The 27,388-nt window shown below is 37.7% G+C and overlaps 2 protein-coding genes and 1 long non-coding RNA gene across 3 annotated transcripts; all 3 read right to left on the reverse strand.

Moving 5' to 3' along the window:
• Positions 1-609: 609 nt before the first annotated feature.
• Positions 610-3,223, reverse strand: LOC111200423 (meiosis-specific protein ASY2-like). Its single transcript, XM_048735452.1, has 4 exons — positions 2,947-3,223; positions 2,744-2,878; positions 1,796-2,673; positions 610-1,719 (listed from the first exon to the last, which is right to left on the reverse strand). Exons 1-4 carry the CDS (start codon positions 3,221-3,223, stop codon positions 610-612), a joined length of 2,400 nt encoding a protein of 799 aa, XP_048591409.1.
• A 17-nt stretch (positions 3,224-3,240) lies between these two features.
• On the reverse strand, positions 3,241-14,441 carry LOC125576729. The gene is made up of 2 exons (XR_007315160.1): positions 12,690-14,441; positions 3,241-12,592 (listed from the first exon to the last, which is right to left on the reverse strand). It is a non-coding gene; the product is annotated as an uncharacterized LOC125576729 (long non-coding RNA).
• Positions 14,442-21,777: 7,336 nt separating this feature from the next.
• Positions 21,778-22,587, reverse strand: LOC106419848 (thymocyte nuclear protein 1). Its single transcript, XM_013860690.3, has one exon. It carries the CDS (start codon positions 22,361-22,363, stop codon positions 21,902-21,904), a length of 462 nt encoding a protein of 153 aa, XP_013716144.2. The 5' UTR covers positions 22,364-22,587; the 3' UTR covers positions 21,778-21,901.
• Between the last annotated feature and the right edge of the window lie 4,801 nt (positions 22,588-27,388).

The raw sequence follows: 27,388 nt of genomic DNA on the forward strand, positions 1-27,388 counted from the left end.
CTTTTACTTGGACCAAAACGAACTACGAAAGGCTTGATCCTCCTCGGAGGTACGTAGGCATCCCCTCTACGGGTTCCAGCCCCAAACAAACAAAAAAAAAAACTTTTTACTCGTCTCGTTTATCTAACGAGCAAACGATGCCAGCCCCTTAACTCGAAAGCGGCGCACGAGCACTCGCCCAATTAATCGAACATATCCTGATCAGATGTTGAACGAAGGGAAAAACAGAGTCACCAATGATGAAAATCATTGACCAAACTCACGAGTGGAATTTCGGACCTTGTCACAAATCGAAGAATAATGAGTTGGCCGACCTTATTTCTCTCGATTACCGTGTCGCGTCCAGAAACCTTTCCCTCGGAAACTTATTTAGAATTCTTGTCTTAATTTGCTCCCGACTTATTGAAAGAAAGAATAGCGGGATCGAATTAACGAGCAACGAATAATTTCATAATCTACTGAGTTGTTAGCTGTTATCCGTAACCCACATAAAGAACAAACACTTAATAGAAATTTCAAAGTTTTTACAGAATGTTGAGTTCATAGATTCCGAGGAATCAAGGCTACAAAAAAAAAAGCGAAAGAAGTTACAACAAACAACATTGATTATTAATCGACCACAGGAGGATCCTTGTCGCCACTGCCGTCACCCTCTCCGGGACCCGAGACGCGGCCAAACTTTGTTGGGATTGACTCAGTAACATTCGCAGCTGGCGTCTCAGTTGGAAGGTCATCTCCCTTCCCCGGGTCTTCCGACGAGGAAGCCGACGAGCTGGCATTCTTCGATGCCTTCGCAGAGGAATCGGTCAGCACGATGGTAGGCACAGCCCCGTCCTTCTGAACAACCGGTCCCACTGATGTTCGCTCCGTCGGGTCGACACCTTGGTTGGTGTGCTGATTGGAAGATACGGCCGTCTGAGCGGGCTTCTCCGTCGGATCTGCAGATCGGGGATCTCGGTCGGCGAGGGGAGTACGAAGAGCAATGGCAGCCTCTGAATCGATCAAACCAATGTTCGATCCAAATGGGTCGAGCTGACGCCAAATCTCTTCGATCAGGAACCGAGACTCCAACACTAACGGGGAGAGGCGAAGATCTTCTGCTGGAATTTCCTTTACTTCCAAGCGTTCTGCTTCCTCTTCATAATGCCTCTCTTGCCCAGCGAAGAAATCGATGGTTTCCTGCGGGATCTCGACACCTGAGGCCTTAATCTGCTCGAGACATTTCCTTGTTCCAAAGGCTTGGCTGTAGACACATCTAGCATCGTCATACTTGTCCCTTTGGTCCTCACGAAGAGAAATCTTATGGAAGCGTTTCTCGGCCTTAGCAATCATGGCGATCAACACGCGAATCCTCTCGTGCGTAACCTCGTACCTACGAGATTTCCGAAGCCTGGCCATCTCCTCGGAATGCCTAAGTGATTCCGCGGCCATCCTTCTCTCTAGGTCGACCTTTTCCTTCCGCTGCTTGTCCACCACAACTTCAAGGTTGTTCATCGCCTCCTTACACATCTGCAATTCAGCCGCGTCAGATGTTCGCGTCTCGTCAAACGCTTTCCTGAGAGACCTCTCCCGAGCAATGGCTTCAGTCTTTTCCCGCGAAGACACCCGAAGAGCCTCCTCCGCTTTCTTCTTGGCTTCTTCGCTCTCGCGGATCTGCTCTCTAGCCCGCCTAAGGGCTGAGTCATACTTCCCGACCAGAACATTCCAGCCGCCGTGACTCTGATCAAAACACAAAAAAAAGACTTAGCCAAAATAATTTAAGGTTCAGAGAAGAAGGAAACGAGCAACAACTTACCTTTACCGACGAGCAAGAAGCCTGTTCATATTCATCTTTGAAGATGAGGTCCCCCACTGAAGGAAGCAGATCGGGACCGCCTTTGACTAGCCGTAGCAAGCGAGCGCAATCCTCCGGGTAACAGGCCAGCGGGAGCTCTCGGTTGAACTCGAACTTGAACCCATCCTCCGGGGTTTCCTTGGGACGGCCGGACACACGGGTCTCAGAACCTTCCGTGATATGAGCCGAAGAGTCGCCCCTCAGAGGGACTCGCGGTCTTTCAGAGGCTGGCAACTCCTTTGGAGTCTCCGAGAGGACCTGACCACCCACTAAGGCTCCGCGATTCTGCTGAAGGCCCTCTCGTCTTCTCCGACGCAAAGCGATGGTCTCGTTTTCATCATCATCCGAGGTCCCAACCTCGGGAGTAGCGTCAGGGACCAAAGCCTGGAGTTCCTCCTCGCAAACCGAGGATGGTCGGGGCACGGAGAAATCTTGCTTCTTCGTTTTCTTCTTCCTGGGAACGTCTTCTGCAGGTGGTTCCGCGGCTTTCCTCTTCTTACTACCCTTCTTAGAGGGGTTATCCGGATCGGTTTGACCTATCTCATTGGACTCCTTCCGAGTCTCCTTGCTTCTCTTCTTCTTCGAGGTCTTTCCCTGAGAAGAACCACCAGTAGGCGCCCGCTCGGCGGTAACGGGGACAGCGTCCGTAATCTCGACCCCCGCAGAGTCGTCAGTACCCTTTTTGGCACCTATCTTCCCCGCCGCAATAAGGCTAAGATCGGGCAGTTGCTTCATTGTTCGGGCCTGATTGATTTCCTTTTGCTCGGCTCGTGTAAAAAGAGACAACCGCTTCAAAGTCGATCGATTGATGAGAGGAAGCGAATCCGAAATCCAATGCTCTGCAAAAGAAAATCCCTAATAAGATGTTATTCGCTTGATAGGAAACATAAAGGGGGAGTGAGAACTTACGACTCGCAATCCGTTCTACAGATCTTTGAATTCTCTCCCGAGTAAAATCCTCCCAGTGATCTTGCTTCTGCAACGCGACAATCCGAGCACTCTCCTTCCAATCCTCGGGGTACGTAGCAAGATTCGGGTGACCAACTACAAAAAAAAATATACGCGTTAGACGAGCACACGCCACAATCGTCACATAAGACAGCGTGCAGTACCCATCTCTGCATTCCAGAGAACGCGGTAACCAGACTTCGGAGGCTCTTCGAACGCTGATCTGTTCGACTTCACGTAGAAGTACGAGCGCTGCCAGTCTGAAGTTTTGGTCGGATACCCCGTGACCACGTTATAGTTTGGGCGCATCCTCGTCGAGACGAGCCCATCGTCGGAAATCGAAACTGAGGTCAATTCTTCAAACGACCTCACACTCATCGATGTCCCTGCCTCAGCCGCGATCACCGATAAAACGACCATCAACCGGAGAGAACCGTTCATCAACTGGCTTAAAGCGACTCCTCTGCGGAAAGCATAAGCCGTGACGATTCGGGGAATTGGGAACCATAACTTCGTGTCGTTCCTGAAATATGACTCGTAAATGCACTGATACCCCTTCGGAGGCGACCAAGGCCTCTGATCCCGCTTTGGAATGATGAACGAGACCCCGTGTGCATTGAGATCTCGGAGGATAGCCTCCACCGACTCCACGGTGGACTTCGTCCTCTCGACGTTGGACCAATCTTGTCCGTCGACGACCGAAGGTCGAATTCTCCAAACCTCCAGTGGGCTCTCCTCGGCGAAGATGTTCCCGGGATAATAGCTGATCGGAACAATCGAGATGTCGACCGCTTCTTGACCGTCGTCATCACCCCGGAACTGTTCTCTCGCTTCCGAGACCAAGAGACGCTGCGATAAGTCCGTATTTCCCATATCCATCATCGCTTCGTGATGGATACCGTCAGAATCCCGAGAAGATACCGCCCCCTTTCCCTTTTGTTCTCGCGTCAAACGATGAGATGACGACATCTCGGATAATCGCAGATCTAAAAACAGAGATAAAGAGAGAGAAGGAGCGTAGAGAGAGAAAGTACCTTTAGCGCTGCGGAGAAAAATGAAAAGAAGTGGAGAGGGGGGGAGCTATTTATAGGGAGAGATAAGCGCGGAGATCAAGGCGTCATCATTACGCCTAATAAGGCCTAAGTGGGCCTAAACCCAATCAGGCGCGTGATCGACAGATGCGCCGGTCCGTCTTCTCGACCCGTAAGCGTTTATCTCACGATCGCAACGCGTGAGAAACGGACGCGTCAATCCATTCTCTCGATCGAGAAGTATCGATTGAACGGATTGACTCCTCAACGATCAGTCACTTGCTCGGATTGAACCTTTTGTTCTCCGAACTACAGACACCAAATTCATCGAAGATCGATTGCTCGACCATCAATAAACAGGGGGGGACTTACTGTTGGGGATGGATTTAACCCATCCACAAAGCCCATCGAACAAAGGGCCCAGTCCAGCAAACCGAGTCGACGTCGGCGCAGAAGCCGATTCTCGAGGCTTCAACTTAACCAGGAAGCGCCGTTAGTCGAAACGGAGAGCAAGCGAAGCGAGGTTGATCGACTAAACGTCTCAGAGCGAGCATCTCATAATCAGGCCCGAAGGGCCGACAAAGCCCAATCAGTAAAAAGAGATTAGGTTAAGGTAATCGAACAGAGTATAAAAGGAGAGGAAAGCAAAGGAGAAAGGTATCGACACTTAGCTACACAAACTTAGCGGCGAGATTAGGGTTTATCATCCGTACAATCATCTCTCTGCTATTTGTACTTTTCCGGTTTAAGCTCTCACGAGCTCCGGCTTGCTTTTACTTTCTCCACCTTTGTAACATCATCTCGAAATCTAATAAACACCTCTGTTCGACCCATTTTTAGTATTGTTTACTTCACCCGAGACCAAACTCACCTTAAATAGGTGTATATGCGGTTGAAACCGCTATCATAATCGTGGAAGAGGACGATGAAGAAGATTCCGTCCCTATAAAATGATTATAACTTCCACAAAAATGAAAGTGATCGGGTGATAAAAGGCAAACAGAAAAGGTTTGCTACAGATCCGGCAAGAAAGAATTTTGGGTACGTATTTGTCGTATTCCAAAAAGAAAAAGAGAAATGAAGTATTTTAAACTTCATCTCTTATAGCCCGAACCATCTTTCATAGCTTGAATTCTCATCTTGTGGATTTAGATTTTCTGGTTGGTCCGGAAAATGAAAATGAAAAGATCGAGTGGTAGATATACATGGCAAATTATCTTCCTGAATAAGATTTTGAAGATTCAGGATGGAGTAGATATACGTGGCAAATATTGAGTCATCGTACATGACTACTAAAGGTAACAAATATCTCTCTTCTCTCAAAATAAATAAGTATAGTAATTAGTAATATAAACATATTATTGGCTCTAGAGGAGCTTATGATGAAAAGCCATGCATAAGAAAAATATGGCAAAATTATAATTGAGTGGTAAACCTGAAGTTTACTGATATATAGCCATCTCCAAATAATTTTCTCGACATTATTCTGAAATTATGAAAAACCATAAGTTTTTCACATATTGCATGTCAAGAAAATAAAGAAAACCATCATGGGTGATGAATCATCAAACAAGTTCACAATATGTGATTTCTTTAAGCAGACCCCAAATTAAGATATCACTCTAAAGGATTTGAAACATAATTCATCCAAATTGGGAAAACTGAATATGTTATTGGTTCTAGAGTGGGATTCAGTACAAGATTTTAGACATGGAGTGTCATCATCTCGAGGCGGAGAATTAAAGAATCCTAGTGAGTGGGACATTGAGAAATTATGTTCGCACTTGAAAAAGAACTTGATAAAGTAAATTCAAGTAAGATGATTCCCATGATCGGGTGTTAATAAAGACATATACAATCCAGAAGGATAAAGTATATGGATACTTAGAAATATTCTCGCAAGTTTGCTAGAAGCATATAATAAGCTGATGGAACGAGATATGTGAAATTGATTACAATGAAAAGTATAATAATCCATTTACAAAATGCCTGCTCGACATTTTGATGAAATCCAACTGAAAATGCTCCAATACGAAATTGTGTCCTAAAAAGATGATATATGAGTCTATAACACGCTGGAGACGTGATAGACAACTTTGGTTCCAAAGAGTCCTCGAAAAGGAGCAAAAATATGAATAGATGATGAATCTCATGATGAGACCGCTGATATGGTTAATAGTACAGTCAGGTACCTAGGTAAATCATTGATGATGATAAAGAGATCTCGATTAACCATATCAGTACGGATAAAAAGATGGAACCAAAGAGAAAATAGATTGTCGACAATAAAATGAAAAAGCGCTATATAAATAAGGATTATGAATCTACCTTTATGTATGAGGGTACAGTGAACTGATTGGTTATCAATTCGATATTAAGCTCGTTGAGAAAAATGAGAGATTTTTGGACCAAAAGTCCAAGGTATATATTTCTCCAGAGAATGAAGTGAAAGATGACCTTGAGGTATTAAAAATGGCCTGTTCCAAGGTCACTGGAGAAAATTTAAAATAGATGCAATATATTAATATGTCTAGCAGGACAAATACGACTTAAGTTGCATCCTGATATTTAGGAGTCCCTTGAGAGTTAAAGATGCTCTCGAGAATGTATAAAACTCTAGAAGATTTAGAGCAAGCTGTATATAAGGTATCTTGAACCAGTAACTGGTGATATGTTTATGGCATGATTTTTCGATTGCCATTTTAATGAGAATAAATTCCTGCGTTAGGGGGAGGAATTTGAGAAATTCCTAAATAAATTACATGGTATACACATTCGTTGTTACACTTTGGTCCCCCTACAAATCAAAGAGAGCTGGAAGTTCAGGAAATTGTGCATTTTCATAATTTGGCAAACCAGTTACCAAATGTATTCACAGATACGACATGATATACCTTCTGGAAATGTTCCATCAAGAGTTGATGTTCCTAAAGAAAAAACTGATGGTAACAAAATAAATGAACCTAGGGTCAGTTAAAGAGGGGGGGACTAGCGGATTCTAAAGATAAAAATCCTCGAAAGAAAAATAAATTGAATGAGCAAATTAGTAAGGTTCCAAAAGAGATATTGAAAGATGTCTGAAAGAAGACATAAATGGAAAGGTTCCAGAAGAACCTGATACTGAAAAATGTTTGAAAGAAGGCATAAATAAAGATGATCCAGATGACGAAAAGGAAAAAAAAAGTATGAGATTTCCATCAACTACGAAAATTATGAATCTGAAATAAGATAAAAGATGTTGATGGAATGTTCTCCTTTTCTGTCGATCATGAAAATGATGATCCTGATCCAAGGTCCATTTTGGAATGTTAAAAGACATGATTGGGAGGAGTGGCAGAAGGCCATTCGAATTGAATAATTCTCCCTAAATAAAAAGAACGTCTTTGGTCCTATAGTTATAACGTCTGAGTATATAAATCTTGTTGGGTACAAGTGGGTATTCGTGAGAAAAGTAACACGATATAAAACCTAATTAGTTGCCCAAGGTTTTTCTCAAAGACCGAGAATTGATTTTGAGGAAACATATTTTTCGGTAATGGATGCAATTACGTTTAGATTTTTTATGTGCCTAACGGCATCTAAAAATATTGAAATGCATCTCATGAACGTTGTGACTACCTATTTGTATGGATCGTTGGATGACGATATTTATATGAAACTCCCTGAGGGATTGAAAATTCCAAGGGCATTAAAAGAAAAATCCAGGGAGATTTGTTTGGTCAAGTTACAACGATCACTTTGCAGATTAAAGCAATCCGGACGCATGTGGTACAATCGCTTAAGTGTATATCTTTTGAGTAAAAGATATGTGAATAATGCGATATGTCCATGCGTTTTTATAAAGAAATCGTCATATGGCTTTGTGATCATTGATGTATATGTAGATGACCTGAACATAATTGGAACTCAAAAGGAGGTTGATGATGCTTGAACTCATATGAAAGAGGAGTTTGAAATAAAAGATCTCGACAAGACAAAGTTTTGTCTAGGGCTCTAGATAGAGCATTTCCGAGAAGAAATATTTGTGCATCAATCAAACTATACAAAAAGGTTATTGAAACGCTTTTGTATGAATAAAGCAACTCCTTTGAGTACTCCAATAGTAAATAGATCTCTCGATGTTAAAAGAGATGTTATTTTACAAGATCTTGGTAAGATCTTATATAAATAAGTACTTTGGAGAGTTAAGAATGTTATCCTCTGGACTATATTGTACGAAAATAACCATGACTGAGTCCTATGTCGTGGTAAACATGAAGTTTACTGATACATTTATAATCTGACATGAGAGGCTAGGACATCCTGGGCCGATCCACCCACCGTGCGGGCCGTTTAAGTATTTCATGGTATTGATTGACGCATCTAGTGGATGGTCAAGTGTGTCTCTTTTGACGACACGAAATATGGCTTTCGCAAAGTTCATCGCCCAGATTATAAAGCTGAAAACGCAGTTCTCAGAGTATGCCATTAAGAAAGTAAGGCTTGATAATGCTGGTGAATTTACATCGCAAGCATTTGATGATTATTGTATGTCAATGGGGATTGATGTGGAGCATTTGTGCATCAATTAAATCATACGAAAAGGTTATTGAAACACTTTTGTATGAATAAATCGACTCCTTTGAGTACTCCAATGGTAAATAGATCTCTCGATGTTGAAAGAGATGTTTAAATATCCTGGTAAGATCTTATATAAATAAGTACTTTGGAGATGCTAATGATAATAAAACATATATGAGCTTATATATATATATATATATATATCTTGCAAGTTGTGTTTGATTAAATATACTTTTATACACTAATGTCTTTGCGAGATATAGCTCATTTCCTATTTATGGAAATTAGAACGGCGTCGAGAACATATTTGTTCTCCAAGGTACGTATTGATTTAGGATTTATTTATCCTAGAAACCCCGAGTTTGGTATGGTTTTGCAGATACATGATATTTATAGAGTCGAAGACAAGTCGGATATGGTTTTATAATTGGTGGAACCGCGATCTCTTGGCGGTCCCAGAAACAAACTCTGGTTGCGACATTTTTGAATCATACATAAACTATTGCGCTTTCCGAAGCATGTCGAGAATGTGTGTGGCTTCGGTCAATGAGTCATCACATACAAGAATCAAGCGGAATAGTTAACGAGAATGAGCCGACGAAAATATTTGAAGATAATTCGGCTTGTGTCGCTCAACTCAAAGAAGACTACATTAAGAGTGACAGAAAAAAAACACATCCCTCCAAGATTTTTCTCGTACATAAAGGAGCTCGAGAAAAATAAAGAGGTGGATATCAAGTATGTACGGTCATGCGACAATCCGGCTGACTTGCTCACAAAGGCTCTTCCCACTACAACATTTCGAAAACACGTCTATGGTATCGAAATGCGGCATTTGCGTGACATGTGACGAGAGAGCTAGGTCCACTATTCTCAAGGGAAGATTACGGCAGTGTATTATTTTTCCCTTGTCATTGTTTGTATCCCAATGAAGTTTTCCATGACTAGGTTTTTAACGAGGCATTGTGTAATACACAATGGATAATCAAGGGGGAATATTGAAGGTAATATCAAATATATAGTGATTATCCATTAAGGTTTTTTATTTTTATAGACACTAAATATCTCGCCATTTTATATAATTGTTGTAGAAATATCTGGTTATTAATTGACCATCTCTACTCCTATAAATAGAAGTTGTATCAAAACTCAATAATAATAATCTCATATACCCTCTCATAATTTCTCTCTTTACGTTATCTCACAAACAAAAAATCATATATATATATATATATAATATATATATATATATATAAACAATATATATATAAAAACAATAAAAAATTCTCTGATATATAAACACTCACCTATTATTATCCAACATGTTGTGAATAATATAACTGAGGGAGATTTTCTGTATATTTTATTGTTTGTATAATGATTTAAAAGAAACAAAGGAAAAGTGAGATAGGTCGTGAGAGAGAGAGAGAGATATGACTGATTTGATGGTTAATTTATTATTATTGTTTCACGTTACAAACCCAAAAGGAGAGGTGTTATTTATAGCAAACCAATAAAGAAAAGGATAAAAATATAAAGATGACATATGCAAAAGTCACTTTGTGTAAGGACAAGTGTCCAATACATGTAGAAATATGGAGAATCATAATCATTAACACTCCCCCTTGATTTTCCATCTTTTATTACGTAGTGCCTCGTTAAAAACCTGGTAATAGAAAAACCCATTGGGACAAAAACCATGACAACGGAAAAAGAATACACTGCCGTTCTCTTCCCCTGAAAATAATGGACATATCTTTTTCTTCACAAGTCACGCAAATTCCGCATTCGGATACCGTAGACATATTTTCGGAATGTTGTAGTCGGAAGAGCTTTGGTGAACAAGTTAGCCGGATTTTCGCATGATCGTACATACTCGATGTCCCTTATGTATTCTTCTTTATTTTTCTCGAGCTCCCTTATGTACGAGAAAAATCTTGGAGGGATGTGCTTTGTTCTGTCGCTCTTAATGTAGCCTTCCTTGAGTTGAGCAACACAAGCCGAATTATCTTCAAAAAAATTCGTCGGCTCTTTCTTGTTTACTATTCTGCTTGATTCTTGTATGTGGTGACTCATTGACCGAAGCTACACACATTCTCGACATGCTTCGTGAAGCGCAATAGTTTCAGCATGATTCAAAGATGTCGCAACCAGCGTTTTTTTTTGGGACCGCCAAGAGATCGCGGTTCTACCAATTGTAAAAACATAGCCGGTTTTTGATCGAGCCTTATGAGGATCTGAATAGTATCCTGCATCTGCAAAACCAACCACACCAAACTCGGGTTTTCTAAAATACATTAACCCTAAATCAACTATACCTTGAAGGTAACGGAATAAATGCTTTATTCCATCCCAATGCATGCGAGTAGGAGCAGAACTATATCTCGCCAGTAGATTAGTAGCAAAAGCTATATCTTGTCTGGTACAGTTTGCAAGATATAACAGCCCACTGATAGCACTAATATAAGGTATTTCTGGACCTAATATCTTCTCATCAAAAATCTAAATGTAACTGCATCCATTACCGAGGAATACGTATCCTCAAAATCAATTCCCGGTCTTTGAGAAAAACCATGGGCAACTAATCGGGCTTTATATCGTGTTACTTCATTTTTCTCATTTACTTTTCTCACAAATACCCACTTAAACCCAACGAGATTTATATTCTTAGGCGTTACGACTATAGGTCCAAAGACATTTCTTTTATTCAGGGAGACTAATTCAATTTGAATGGCCTTCTTCCACTCCTCCCAATCATGTCTTTTATGACATTCTAAAATGGACCTTGGAACGGGATCATCATTTTCATGATCAATCTCTTTGGACACAAAAAAAGAGAACATTCCATCAACATATTTTATCTTATTTCCGATCCATATCTTTTCATCTCGGGCATAATTGATGGAAATATCATACTTTTATGTTCCCTTCTCGCCATCTGGACCATCTTTATCTATGCCTTCTTTCAGACATTTTTCAGTATCAGGTTCTTCTGGAACCTTTCCATTTATGTCTTCTTTAAGACATCTTTTAATATCCGGTTCTTCTTGAACTTTACTATTTGCTCATCCAATTTTTTTTTCTTTCGGGGATTCTTATCTTTAGAACCCGCTGGCCTCCCCCTCTTTAACTGAACCCGAGGTTCATTCATTTTGTTTCCAGCAGTTTGTTCTTTACGAACATCAACTCTTGATGGAACATTTTCAGCGGGTATACATGACTTCGTCACCCTTCTTGTATCTGTGAACGCATCTGGTAAGTGGTTTGCCAAAGTATGCAAATGCACAATTTTCTGAATTTCCAGTTCTCTTTGATTCGTAGGGGGATCAATGTGTAACAATGACGGTGTACGCCATGTAATCTGTTAAGAAATTTTACCAATTCCTCCCCCTAACGCTGGAAATTCATCCTCATTAAAATGGCAATCGGAAAATCGTGCCATAAACATATCAGCAGTTAGTGGTTCCAAATATCTTATTATACTTGGGGACGTATAACCCACATATATTCCCAATCTCTTTTGTGGGCCCATTTTTTTTTTTTGTGGCGGAGCTATCAGAACATAGACCACACACCCAAAGACACGGAGATGGGATAATCTGGCTCTTGCCCAGATGTCAATTGTAATGGGGAGTACTTATGATATGCATTCGGTCTTAAACGAACCAGTGCAGCCGCATGCAAATACGACACCGTTTTTGAACTATCGATGGTTTCCAAAAGTCGGTTTCCTCTCAGGTGCATCTTTGCACCCACTGCCCAGGTCATATAATTATTTCCCGTAATATCCAAGGCATTAATTTCGAGCTTTGTCAAATTCGACATGATAACTGTATTCATAGAATAATAATATAAATATAGTAAACAAGAGAATTTATATGCATAATTTAAATGCAATAATTGAAGGCATAAAATAAAAGAAAAAACTAAAATTGCAGAAATTTAAATTGCAGGAATTTAAATAGCATAAATAAAATCAAGAGGCTCAGCCTACTACATAATCCAAGGAGTCATAGACTACCATATTGATCATTTTTCAAAGTCCGAGGAGACATGGTCTACCATTTTGACTTTTATTTATTCAAGGTCCAAGGAGACTTAGTCTACCATTTTTGACCTTTTCTTTTATTTAACAGAAGCAAAGCCTACCACGTGTTTCTTTGATCGTGAAGGCATAGCCTACCATAAGGATCAGTCGGGGAAGACATCGCCTATCATCCTGAAAAATAGATGGAGATGGTCCAGCCTCTCACTCGGAAATAATAATAAAATTTAAATAAATTAAGTATATTGAAATACATAAATTTAAGCATTACCTCGGTTGGTTTAAGAACTTTCTGGATTGATAAGTTTCAGTTGGTTAGAGCTTCCGGATTGATAGACTTCACCGGTATATGAGAGCTCGTGTTCAGTTGGTCAGATCTTCGTGCTGATAACGTGTTGTATAATATAAGTGAAAGGGTTTTGTATTTATATATATTTTCTTTGTATATAATAAAAAGGAGAAAGAAGGTGAACGTAAGTGAGAGAGATGATATAATAATTATGTGTGTGTGTCGCAAGAAAGAGAATAAAGGTGAGCTTTTTATTATTTTTCTTGTGTTATCTGGAAACGTAAAAGGAGAGAGGAAGTTGTGATTTGATGATTAATTTTTTCTTATTGTTTCACGTTACAAACCCAAAAGGAGGAAGTGCTATTTATAGCAAACCAATAAAGAAAAGGACAAAAATATAAGGATGACATCTGGAGGATGATGATGCACAAGTCACTTTGTATAAGGACAAGTGCCCAATACGTGTAGATAGATGGAGAATCATTATCTTTAACACTCCCCCTTGATTTGCCATCTTGTATTACGTAGTGCCTCATTAAAAACCTGGTCATGGAAAAATCCATTGGGACAAAAACCATGACAAGGAAAAAAGAGTACACTGCCGTAATATCCCCCTTAAAATAATGGACATAGCTTTTTCTTCACAAGTCACGCAAATGCTGCATTCCGATATCGTAGACATGTTTTCGGAATGTTGTAGTCGGAAGAGCTTTGGTGAATAAGTCAGCCGGATTTTCGCATGACCGTACATACTCGATGTCCACTACTTTATTTTTCTCGAGCTCCCTTATGTACGAGAAAAATCTTGGAGGGATGTGCTTTGTTTTGTCGCTCTTAATGTAGCCTTCCTTGAGTTGAGCAACACAAGCCGAATTATCCTCAAAAAGTTTTGTCGGCTCTTTCTCGTTGACTATTCTGCTTGATTCTTGTATGTGGTGACTCAATGACCGAAGCCACACACATTCTCGACTTGCTTCGTGAAACGCAATAGTTTCAGCATGATTCGAAGATATCGCAACCAGAGTTTATTTCTGGGACCTTCAAGAGATCGAAAACATAGCCGGTTTGCGATCGAGCCTTATGAGGATCCTATAAGTATCCTGCATCTGCAAAACCAACCCTACCAAACTTGGATTTTCGAAAATACATTAACCCTAAATCAAATGTACCTTAAAGGTAACGGAATAAGTGCTTTATTCTGTCCCAATGCCTGCGAGTAGCAGCAGAACTATATCTCGCTGGTAGATTAGTAGCAAAAGCTATATCTGGTCTGGTACAGTTTGCAAGATATAACAGCCCACTGATAGCACTCATATAAGGTACTTCTAGACCTAATATCTTCTTGCTATCTTCGCAGGGCCTAAAAGGATCACTCTCAACATTGAGAGATCTACCAATCATTAGAGTACTCAAAGGAGTCGCTTTGTCCATACGAAAGCGTTTCAATAAACTTTTCGTATAGATTGTTTGACACACAAATATTCCTTCTCGGAGATGCTCAATCTGGAGCCCAATACAACATTTTGTCTTGCCGAGATCTTTCATTTTGAACTGTTCTTTCATATGAGTTTGAGCATCATCAACCTCCTTTTGAGTTTCAATTATGTTCAGGTCATCTACATATACAGCATGATCACAAAGCCATATGACGATTTCTTTATAAAAACGCATGGACATATCGCATTATTCACATATCCTTTACTCAAAAGATATTAATTAAGTTATTTTGTTTAAAATTTTATATTTTAATAGAATATTTTATTAATTAATATTCTTGTAATATGTTTATATATGTGCTAGTTATTTACAAAAGTTTTGTGAATTCAAATTAGTTATGACAAATATAAGGACCATATTATAAAATACAAATAGTTTTGAAGTTGAGTTTGAAGTTTTGCTTTTGGAGAAAAACACCTTTAAACTTCAAATATAGAGTTTTGGAAACTTCAAAATAGAGTTCTTTTTTGGAGATGCTCTAAGAGATTGTACCACATGCGTCCGGATTGCTTTAATCCATAAAGTGATCGCTGTAAGTTGACCCAACAAATCTCCCTGAACTTTTTTTTAATGCTTCAGGCATTTTCAATCCCTCAAGGAGCTTCATATAATATTGTTACCCAACGATCCATACAAATATGCAGTCACAACGTCCATAAGATGCATCTCAAGATTTTTAGACGCCGTTAGGCTCATCAAAAATCTAAATGTAATTGCATCCAATACCGGAGAATACGTTTCCTCAAAATCAATTCCCGGTCTCTGAGAAAAACCTTGGGCAACTAATCAGGCTTTATATCATGTTACTTCATTCTTCTCATTTACTTTTCTCACGAATACCCACTTAAACCCAACAGGATTTATATTCTCAAGCGTTATGATTATAGGTCCAAAGACACTTCTTTTATTCAGGGAGAGTAATTCAATTTGAATGGTCTTCTTCCACTCCTCCCAATCATGTCTTTTCTGACATTCTAAAATGGACCTTAGATCGGGATCATCATTTTCATGATCGATCTCTTTGGACATAGAAAAGGAGAACATTCCATCAACATCTTTTATCTTATTTCTGATCTATATCTTTTCATCTCGGGTGTAGTTGATGAAAATCTCACACTTTTATGTTCCCTTCTCGTCATCTGGACCATCTTTATCTATGCCTTCTTTCAGACATTTTTCAGTATCAGGTTCTTCTGGAACCTTTCCATTTATTTCTTCTTTCAGACATCTTTCATAATCAGGTTCTTCTCGAACCTTACTATTTAGCTCATCCAATTTCTTTTTCTTTCGGGGATTTTTATCTTTAGAACCCGCTGTCCTCCCCCTCTTTAACTGAACCCGAGGTTCATTCATTTTTTTTCCATCAGTTTGTTCTTTAGGAACATCAATTCTTGATGGAACATTTTCAGTGGGTATACATGAGTTCGTCACCCTTCTTGTATCTGTGAACGCATCTGGTAACTGGTTTGCCAAATTATGTAAATGCACAATTTTCTGAACTTCCAGTTCTCTTTGATTTGTAGGGGGATCAAGGTATAACAACGACGGTGTACGCCATGTAATCTCTTGAAATTCATCCTCATTAAAATTGCAATCATCAAATCGTGCCGTAAACATATCACCAGTTACTGGTTCCAGATATCTTATTAATACTTGGTGACGTATAACCCACATATATTCCCAATCTCCTTTGTGGACCAATTTTTTTTTCTTTGTGGCGGAGCTATCGGAACATAGACCGCACACCCAAAGACACGGAGATAGGATATATCTGGCTCTTGCCCAGATGCTAATTGGAATGGGGAGTACTTATGATAAGCACTCGGTCTTAACAGAACCAGTGCAGCCGCATGCAATATAGCATGTCCTCATACAGAAATTGGGAGTTTTGTTCTCAAGACTAACGGTCTTGCAATCAACTGCAACTGTGTTATCAATGACTCAGCCATGCCACTTTGTGTATGAACATGGGGAACGGATGCTTTACATCAATCCCCATTGACATACAATAATCATCAAAGGCTTGCGATGTAAATTCACCAGCATTATCAAGCATTACTTTTTTAATGGCATACTCTGAGAACTGCGTTCTCAGCTTTATAATCTGGGCGATGAACTTTGCGAAAGCCATATTTCGTGTCGTCAAAAGAGACACACTTGACCATCCACTAGATGCGTCAATCATTACCATGAAATACTTAAACGGTCCGCACGGTGGGTGGAACGGCCCAGGATGTCCTAGCCTCTCATGCCAGATTATAAATCTATCAGTAAACTTCATGTTTACCACGACATAGGACTCAGTCATGGTTATTTTCGTACAATATAGTCCAGAGGATAACATTCTTAACTCTCCAAAGTACTTATTTATATAAGATCTTACCAAGATCTTCTAAAATAACATCTCTTTTAACATCGAGAGATCAATTTACTATGGAGTACTCAAAGGAGTCGCTTTATTCATACAAAAGCGTTTCAATAACCTTTTTGTATAGTTTGATTGATGCACAAATATTTCTTCTCGGAAATGCTCTATCTGGAGCCCTAGACAAAACTTTGTCTTGCCGAGATCTTTCATTTCAAACTCCTCTTTCATATGAGTTCGAGCATCATCAACCTCCTTTTGAGTTCCAATTATGTTCAGGTCATTTACATATACAGCAATGATCACAAAGCCATATGACGATTTCTTTATAAAAACGCATGGACATATCGCATTATTCACATATCTTTTACTCAAAAGATATACACTTAAGCGATTGTACAACATGCGTCCGGATTGCTTTAATCTGCAAAGTGATCGCTGTAACTTGACCAAACAAATCTCCCTGGATTTTTCTTTCAATGCCCCTGAAATTTTCAATCCCTCAGAGAGTTTCATATAAATATCGTCATCCAACGATCCATACAAATAGGTAGTCACAAAGTTCATGAGATGCATTTCAATATTTTTAGATGCCGTTAGGCTCATAAAAATCTAAACGTAATTGCATCCATTACCGAAGAATATGTTTCCTCAAAATCAATTCTCGGTCTCTGAGAAAAACCTTGGGCAACTAATTAGGTTTTATATCGTGTTACTTTTCTCACGAATACCCACTTATACCCAACAACATTTATATTCTCAGGCGTTATGACTATAGGTCCAAAGACGTTCTTTTTATTTAGGGAGAATAATTCAATTCGAATGGCCTTCTGCCACTCCTCCCAATCATGTTTTTTAACACTCCAAAATGGACCTTAGATCGGATCATCACTTTCGTGATCGATATCTTTGGACACAGAAAATGAGAACATTCCATCAACATATTTTATCTTATAACTTTTTATCAAGAGTGTAGTTGATGGAAATCTCATTCTTTTATGTTCTATTTTCATCATCTGGATCATCTTTATTTGGTTCATTTTGAATCTTTTCATCTATGCCTTCTTTCAGACATTTTTCAGTATCAGGTTCTTCTAGAATCTTTCCACTTATGGCTTCTTTCAGACACCTTTCAATACCAGGTTCTTCTAGAACCTTTCCACTTATGCCTTCTTTCAGACACCTTATAATATCAGGTTCTTCTGGAACCTTGCAAATTTTCTCAACCAATTTCTTTTGGGGGTTTTTATCTCTAGAACCCGGTAGTCTCGCCCTCTTTAACTGAACCCTAGGTTCATTTATTTTGTTACCATCACTTTGTTCTTTAGAAACATCAACTTTTGATGGAACATTTCAGCGGGTATATCATGTCGTATCTGTGAATACATTTGGTAACTGGTTTGCCAAAATATGCAAATGCACAATTTCCTGAACTTTCAGCTCTCTTTGATTTGTAGGGGGACCAAAGTGTAACAACGAATGTGTACACCATGTAATTCCCCTAACGCTGGAATTCATTCTCATTAAAATGGCAATCGGCAAATCGTGCCGTAAATACATCACCAGTTACTGGTTCAAGATACCTTATATACGGCTTGCTCTAACTCTTCTAGAGTTTTATACATTCCCGAGAGCATCTTTAACTCTCCAGAGACTACTAAATATCGAGATGCAACTCAAGTCATTTTTCTCCTGCCAGACATTTCAATATATTGCATCTATTTTAAATTTTCTCCAGTGACCTCGGAACAAGCCGTTTTTCATACCTCAAGATCATCTTTCATTTCATTCTCTGGAGAACTATACCTTGGACTTTTGATCCAAAAATCTCTCGTTTTTCTAACGAGCTTTATATCGAATTGATGGCCGATTAATTCACTCTACCCTCACACATAGAGGTAAATTAATAATACTTATTTATATAGCGCTTTTTCCTTTTATTGTCAACAATCTATTTTCTCTTTGGATCCATCTTTTTATCCGTACTGATATGGTTAATCGAGATCTCTTTATCGTTATTGATGATTTACCCAGGTACCTGACTGTAATATTAACCATATCAACGGTTTCATCATGAGATTCATCCTATATTCATATTTTTGCTCCTTTTCGAGGACTCTCTTGAACCAAAGTCGTCTATCACGTCTCCAGCGTGATATAGACTCATATATCGTCCTTTTAGGACACATTTTCTTATTGGAGCATTTTCAGCTGGAATATGAGATTTCATTATTTCATCAAAATGTCTGGCAGGTATTTTGTAAATGGATTATTCTACTTTTCACTGTAATCCATTTCACATATTTCATTTCATTAGCTTATTATATGCTTGTAGCAAACTTGCGAGCATATTTCTAAGAATCCATATACTTTATCTCTCTGGATTGTATATGTCTTTATTAACACCCGATCATGGGGATTATCTTACTTGAATTTACTTTATCAAGTTCTTTTTCAAGTGCGAACATATTTTCTTAATGTCCCATTCACTAGGATTCTTTAATTTTCCCCCTCGAGATGATGACACTCCATGTCTAAAATCTCGTACTGAATCCCACTCTAGAACCAATAAGATATTCAGTTTTCCCATTTGGAATGAATTATGTTTCAAATCCTTTAGAGTGAGATCTTAATTTGGGGTCTGCTTAAAGAAATCACATATTGTGAACTTGTTTAATGATTCATCACCCATGATGGTTTTCTTTATTTTCTTGACATGCTATATGTATGTGAAAAACTTCTGGTTTTTCAACATTTCACAATAATGTCGATAACATTATTGGAGATGGCTATATATCAGTAAACTTCAGGTTTACCACTCAATTATAATTTTGTCATCTTTTTTTATGCATGTCTTTTCATCGTAAGCTCCTCTAGAGCCAATAATATGTTTATATTACTAAATACTATACTTATTTATTTTGAGAGAGGAGATATATTTGTGTTACGTTTAGTAGTCATGTAGATGACTCAATATTTGCCAAGTATATCTATCTACATCCTCAATCTTCAAAATCTTATTCAGGAAAATAATTCTCATATCACATTGATCTTTTAATTTTCATTTTCCGGACCAACCAGAAAATCTAAATCAACAAGATGAGCATTCAAGCTACGAAAGATGGTTTGGGCTCAGAAGAGATGAAGTTTAAAATACTTCATTTCTCTTTTTCTTTTTGATTCTCGATACAGATCGGCTAAATATTTGGGAATACGACAAATACGTACCCAAAATTCTTTCTTGCCGCATCTGTAGCAAACCTTTTTTGTTTGCCTTTTATCACCCGGCCACTTTCATTTTCGTGGAAGTTCTAATTATTTTATAGGGCCTGAATCTTCTTCCTCGCTCTCTTCCACGACCATGATTGCGGTTTCTACCGCATCCACATTCTCGTCATTTTCTAGTAGGACCGACTTGATGGTTTAGTATCATGATTTCATTTTTTTCTTTTTTTTTTCAGTTTATTCGGATGATATACATCAACTTCGGTCCTCTCTTTCAAGGATTTAATCATCAAAGATCTTCTAGATCTTTTTTTCATGATACACCTGATATTCAAAACCATCCTTGAATTGGTGTAAATATCATGGCTTTTTTTTCTCATCTGATATAGTTTATATCGATGATTTCTCAAAGCTCATTTTCTCTTAGGTGCATCTTTGCACCCAATGCCCAAGTCTTATAATTGTTTCTCGTAATATCCAGCGCATTAATTTCGAGCTTTGTCAAAACTCACATGATAACATTATTCATAAAATAATATTATAATAAAGACGAGAATTTAAATGCAGAAATTAAAGGCATAAAATAAATGCATAAATTAAATTGCAGAAGTTTAAATAGCATAAATAAAATCGGGAGGCTCAGCCTACCACATGATCCGAGAAGTCATAGACATGGTATACTATTTTGACTTTTACTTATTTTAAGGTCCGAAGAGACTTAGTCTACCATTTTTGACCTTTTCTTTTTATTTACGTAGGCAAAGCCTTCCACGTAACATTTTTTTCGATTAACGGAGGCAAAGCGTACCACGTGTTTCTCTGATCGTGAAGGCATAGCCTACCATAACGATCAGTCAGGAAAGATAACGCCTATCATCCCAAAAAATAAACAGAGAAGACCTATCCTCTCACTCCGGAACAATAATAAAAATTTAAATAAATGAAGTATATTGAAATACGTAAATTTAAACATTACTTCAACTGGTTTAAGAACTTTCGGATTGATAAACTACAGTTAGTCAAAGCTTCGAGTTGATAACGTGTTGCATAATAAGAGAGAACAATTAAGTCACTTAGGTATTTGTGAATGAACAAAAGTAAGATGAGAGTAAGTATTTTATTTAATTATTATTGTTGTTCTTTGTATTTCGGGGTGAGGAAACAACGAGAAAGAGAGCTCAAATGATCTTGTCTTAATTAATTATCTGAGTCTTAATATCCTTTTATATAGGGAAGGTGGAAGTCGGTTAAACCGACTTGAAAGGTAAACGACAAAATATGAAAATAAATATTATCTTCTTACAAAATAAATAATCATTATCTCAACACTTTGGATATTTCTGAATTTTCTTTCGACTGATCCCTATAGATTTCACCTCGTTACTTGCACGCCATATGTTCGATAGAATGCGTAATAGAGTACACAAAGCAAAGAAGAAGAAACATCAATGGGAAAAGTGCCTATTTAGACCCGAACAATCTGCATCGTGCTAAATACGACCCAGACAATTAGGTAGTGCCAAATACTACCCGAACTCTATTTTTATTTAAATTTCCTACCCGAACTCCTTTCCGTTTAAAAAAACCTACCCACTCTAACTTTTCGTTACTCGAGCGTTAACAGAGTTAATTGAGCGTTAACAAACCGTTAGTGGGTTCGATAAGCACCGTAAAACGGCGTCGTTTTGCCATTATCTCAAAACTACGTAGTTTTGTGATTGGGATTAAATGAACCTTTAATCCTTCTTCCTCGTTTTGGTTCTCTGCGACAAAGACGAAGAGAGAAGAGAAAAATCAGGAATCTTGAAGAAGTAATATACATAATGACATTAACGACTTACCTTCTCTAGAAAGTTTACTTCTTTTGACTGGTCCCTATAGATTTCACCTTGTTACTTGCACGCCATATGTTCGATAGAATGCGTAATAGAGTACACAAAACAAAGAAGAAACTTCAATGGAGTCACACCACAACGCAATCAATGATCATAAATCATACTTAAGTTAACAAAAGAAGAACATCAATGGCGTCACTAGAGTCTTAATCATGCATCATAACAATAACACCATCCGTAATTATACCAAAAAAAAAAAACAGACTACCAATTTAAGACTCATCGCTACTTTCACGATCTTCCTTACCATCTCCACAAAACCCATCTCCCAGTTCACAAATTTTTTTCCAAACATCATCTTCCACTGGAACAACAGACAACCGCGGCTGTCTAAACAAAACAAAATCCTTAATCCCTTTGTCTCCTTTCATCTCCTTCAAATCGACAAATCTCCTCATCTCTCCAACAGCTTTGACGTCAACCACTCCTTCTCCGTCATCATCATCTGCGTACCATTCACGAACCACCTCCACCACACCCACAACGCATCTCGATTTCGTACCGGAATGGTAGAAGAAACAGAGGTCGCCTGAAGCCATGGACTTGAGATTCTTCTGGGCTTGTTTGTTCTTGACCCCGTCCCATTTGCTGATGCCGCCGTTCGCGTCTTGGTCTGACCATGACCACTCGCTTGGCTCTGTTTTCAGAAGCCAGTATCGCTTCGATTTCCCCATCTTTAGATATTTTTGTTTTCTTTGCTTTCTTCTCGGTCGACTTACCGGGGCCTCTTGCGTGAAATTGGGCCTCTTGCGTGAAATTGGGAAACTGTACTTTTTTTTTTTTGGTAACACAAATTGGGAAACTGTACATTGTAACAATTTTAAAGATAAAACTACATTTTGACTCGTCCTCCAGGTATATTTTTTGTTTATATTTTTCGTTAGAAATGAAATATTCATATTTGTGTTTTTTGTAATTATATTTGTGGTTTTCTTTATAATCATATTTGTGTATAATATTTTTAAAAAACTTTGGTAAGAACTTTTGATAATTCTATTAAATTTGTGAGGTTGCCAAAGTATACACTTGTAGCATTGTCATTTCACACATTAATTTTGATTTTTTTCTAAACAGTTATAAATTTGTTATTTTAAAAAAAAATTAATAAAGCATAGTTACAAATTTGTTTAGCAATTAAATAGTAATTAAATATTTGTAAAAATAGTTTTCCATTAAATTTTCATCATTTGATTTTATATATAATGATTTATAAAATGTTATTATTACACATAATAATTTATGATGCAAATAAAAATGAGTTTATAATGTTTGATCCAATGTAAATGAAAAACTCACTTTAGTTGTTAAAAACCAATTCTAGTTACGCTAAAAAATTGATCGACAATAAGGGAATAACTAGGGTCGGCCCGGGCTACGCCCGGGTTTTCTGTTTAAATTTTACTTTTAATTATATATTTAATATGTTTTGTTTTAATTTATATTACACATAATATTTAATATGTTATGTTTAAATTTATGTCTGTTTAAATATATTTAATATTTAATATGTATGTTTTCTAATTTTAGAATATTTAATATGTTTTTATAATATAAATTTTAGAATCTATTATAAAAACATAAGTAGCTATAGAAAAATATAAAATAATTTTAAATCATTAATTTTTTTTTGTCTTAGGCAATTCAAAATTTGTAGTATCCAATTTTTTTTTTTTGTTATAGGAAACTATATATAAGGTGAAGAGTAGAATGAAAAATTAATTAAATTTTAGTTATGGTATTTAATTGGTTGAATTGTAGACATGTTTCATTTCACTTAAAACTATTTATAATGTTTGTTTCCAGTTAGTCTCTAAGTAATTTAATGGATTCTCCCTCCCTTAAATTTACAACCATATATATTGTTTGAGATATATTTTCTTTGGGTAAGCAATGTTTTAATAGTTGGTTTGCATTTGGATGTAATGTTTACACTCTTGATGTGCTGTGACTTAATTGTTTTGTAATATATTAACATAAACGAAGTAGCATAGAAACATTTAGTATCCCCTCTACATGTTTTAGGAGTATGACTGGTTAAAATGCAGCGGTTGCGGATGCGGTTGTTAAAGTTTGCAGATATGGATTGTTACGGTTTTTAGCGTTATTAAGAAATTTGTAAGACTGCTACATCAGTTAAAAATTAGTGTTGTTGCGAAATAGTTATGCCAAGTTAATTATGAGACACTGCTGTGATTTAATAATAAATGACCAATATTAATACATTATAATATTACAAAATATTAAAAACATAATATTATGATAAAATATAATAATAATTAATATAATATAATTAATAACAATATTACATCTATTTATTTTATTTTATTAGTTTTCAAAAATTTATAATTTCACTAAAAACCTTTTGAAGATTTTTATTGGAACTTCTTAAAAAATATTTTGTCTTGTTTATATATGTACAAATCCTTATATATATACTAATGTTTAAAAAATTATAGTGAAAATTGGTTAAAGTTTTTATAATATAATTTATGATTCTTTTAGTGAATTAAAATATAATATATATATATATATATATATATATATATTGTTTAAAGTATTTCAGTTTTGAAAATTTTTAAAAACTTTTTATATTTTTTTATTCATTGCATTCTCCGTAATAGAAACCATCTTTGATTTTAAAAGGCTTGAAGCGATTTAAAGCGATTTATAACATTTTGTGATTATTGTCAGATATTAACAACCACCAATAACCGTAAAATGTGCGTTTGCAGGTGGTAGCGGAAAAACCAGTTAAACCGGTGGTAATGTTACATATCTCTACGATCATGTGAGAATTAATTCGATAGTCAATTTTTATGCTTTTTATTTTTGTGTATATTAACATAAACCTATATTTTTGTGTATATTAACTAACTTTTTTGTCCTATGTTTCTTACTCCTTATAAAGATCTTACATATAGTAGAGTTCATTCTCTCTTGTAGCGAAGAACAAAGAGAAATGCAAATTCAATTAAATATCTTAATATTCTTTTCTTAAACCTAACAAAACTAATTAAGCTTCTCTAAACACATTAACCAAAAAAACATATCTTAAAACAATCACTCGAAAATCATAATTAATATGCTTGGCCTGAAACCACTAAAGTAAGGATGAATTGTAGAGTAATGGGTTCTATGTGTTGCTTCCCCTGCAAACATGACTTGAAGCTCATGAACCTTGGCTTGATCATGATAATTGACCTGACCAACCTTCTTGGTAACCCTTAGCAATGGTTACCAACCTTCTTGTTAACCCTTAGCAATGGCTCGGCCATGGCGTCTAGCTCATCCCCACTTGATTCAACTGCGTCATATGATTAGCGCTAAATAGTGGGTTACCTCCCCTTTTGTTCTCAAAACATTTGATATTATATGTTAAGTAAATGCATTTTACTGAGATAAAGAGAGATAGAGTGAGAGACTATAGGAGTTTTGTAAACGTGTTCATGAGTAAAATGATCTGTCTTTTGATCGTCTGTGTCTTTGATCTATGTCTTTTGATCGTCTGTGTCTTCATTCTCATCATTCTCTAGTTTGTTCCTGGGAAATTGTTTGACTAACCTGTCTTGGATAATGTCTCTGATTGCAGTAAATGAATGTAAAATTTATAAACATTATTTTAATGACTATTTACAAATATAACTGTATACTCGTAATATTATTAATTCATACTTCAGACCCAATGCTTGCAATTTAAATGATGTAAGACATTATGAAAACATAATATTAATATTTACTATTTAGAAAATATATATTGTTTTATATGTATTTGATAGTATAGTATTCAGATATTAAATTTACTAACACAGTAAATATTGGATGAACAAATGGTAAATAGTTTTTAAACAATAGTTTAAAAAATAAACAGAAATTATTTGATCATTAAGGTTGTTTTGATCTACTATTTTGTAAGCTTTTCACTAATTAAAATAAATGATTTTAAAACATAATACTGAATTAATTAATTTTAGTAACACAGAAGTGATATAATATTTTACTTATTCTAATAGCCGGTATCTAAAAATATTTTTGACATATGTAATGATTAATTCAACTTTAGCTTAAATTTTAAAGAAAACATGAAGCTAAAGAGGAAAATATTGGCAAAGTGGGTCACTTTCGAGTTTATTATTCGGGCTTTGGGCCGCGCGTAGTTTTTATTCGGCAAATGGGTCGCGTGTATTTGTGACCCTATGCAACTTGAAAGCAAAAGACGAAACGATCCTTTCTCCAGCTGCGGAATATCGGAAGTGCCACTCCCCTCTCGCACGTGAGAATTTCGGCGACTTTCCCGGTTCCCGAAAAACCCGGGTTATTAACTTCGTCGTCTTACCTACACTGGGCGGTAAACGACCTTCTGGTAAATTCTTTTACTGTGAAAGTCTGAGAGGACTGTTCGACTTTCAACCTAGATCCACCTGTCTAGCCATCCGCAGCCGTTGGAGAATCTTCCCCGGCGATAATTAGACCCCAGACGACGCCTGCAGTGATGACGAAGTACAACCTAAGTGAGACAACCGTTCGTCGTCGGACCAGATCCTCTGGCGAGGAGCTCCCGGAGCGCCCTCCTGCGAAACAGCAGCGCTATCCGGGTATGTGTTTCGTCCACCTCCGTTCATGTGGATTCCGTCTTTGCATGTCATCGGACAGATTCTTTAGTAATGATTAGTCGAAACCGTTTTGTGTTCGAAGCCATTTATTTGAGTTATCGATTTTTGTTCTATTTGTAGATTCTGGATCTGAGGACGGCCCCGGTGGTGGTGATTCCTCAGGGGGACAATTCTCTGATGGGGTGCCCTCATCTGTCTTGCCCCGGAGACTGTTCGCATATGGTGCGTACCCGACAAAGTTGCGAGTAAACATCTACTCAAAATCACACGTCATCGGTTCTGTTGCTGCTGCTCTAAGGGGGATGGATGCGATGGACACTTTGATGGCTTCCCAGTTTCGGGGGCTGTTTGAGCTTCCCATTGTACGCTGCCAGAACTCTACGAAGCTCATCGGCTGCCTCCTCAGCCGACAGCTAGTTACGGTTCGCAGACACGAGTTCTGGTTCACCTTCGAGCCCAATCCACTCCGTTTCTCGCTGGATGAATTCCGAGACGTTACAGGTTTGAACTGCGGAGCTTTCGGTGTTCAGGATGCGGAAGCATCTGAATCTGTTCCTCCGACGATGTGGAACAAGCTCTTTGATACGGATGTCGGTAAGTTAACAGTCCTGAGTGTACTGCGCATGTTGGGAAATGAATATCTAGCTGTGGAGAAATGGCTCCCTTTGGCTCTGATCGCGTTGGTTGATGGTGTTCTCTGCCCCAGTAGTAAAGATCTTAAACTAACGCCTAGGTACGTTGAGATGCTATCAGACGTTGAGAGCTTTTTAGCGTATCCATGGGGACGAGAGTCGTTCTTGACGACCGTACCGCGTTTCCTGCCTCCCCTTGTTGTCGCACCAGGTGAGAACCCACTGCAAGTGATGCGTGATCGGCTATCGCAAAAGACAACAGTTTGCTATGGGTTTCCACTTGCTCTGCAGTTGTTCGTATTTGATGTTGTGCCTCTGCTATTGGAGAAAATTCCCGATGCAGGGAACAGCGCCACTTTCATTGATTCCCCCGGAGCTTACGCTTCGCCGTCCACTATTCTCACAGTCAACGAAATAGTTGCTGTCGAGGAAGATCCAGACGTAAGTTTGTTTTCCC

Source organism: Brassica napus, chromosome A7, assembly GCF_020379485.1.
Source record: "Brassica napus cultivar Da-Ae chromosome A7, Da-Ae, whole genome shotgun sequence".
Taxonomy (NCBI): domain Eukaryota; kingdom Viridiplantae; phylum Streptophyta; class Magnoliopsida; order Brassicales; family Brassicaceae; genus Brassica; species Brassica napus.

Bases quoted from the DNA above. Each gene is read 5' to 3' on its own strand.
- LOC111200423 (XM_048735452.1), bottom strand. From the start codon at position 3,223: ATGAACGGTTCTCTCCGGTTGATGGTCGTTTTATCGGTGATCGCGGCT. The intron at 2,879-2,946 runs GTACTGCACGCT...TTTTTTTTGTAG, and splicing joins TCTCTGGAATGCAGAGATGG to TTGGTCACCCGAATCTTGCT. The intron at 1,720-1,795 runs GTAAGTTGTTGC...TGTTTTGATCAG, and splicing joins CTTCTTGCTCGTCGGTAAAG to AGTCACGGCGGCTGGAATGT.
- LOC106419848 (XM_013860690.3), bottom strand. From the start codon at position 22,363: ATGGGGAAATCGAAGCGATACTGGCTTCTGAAAACAGAGCCAAGCGAG.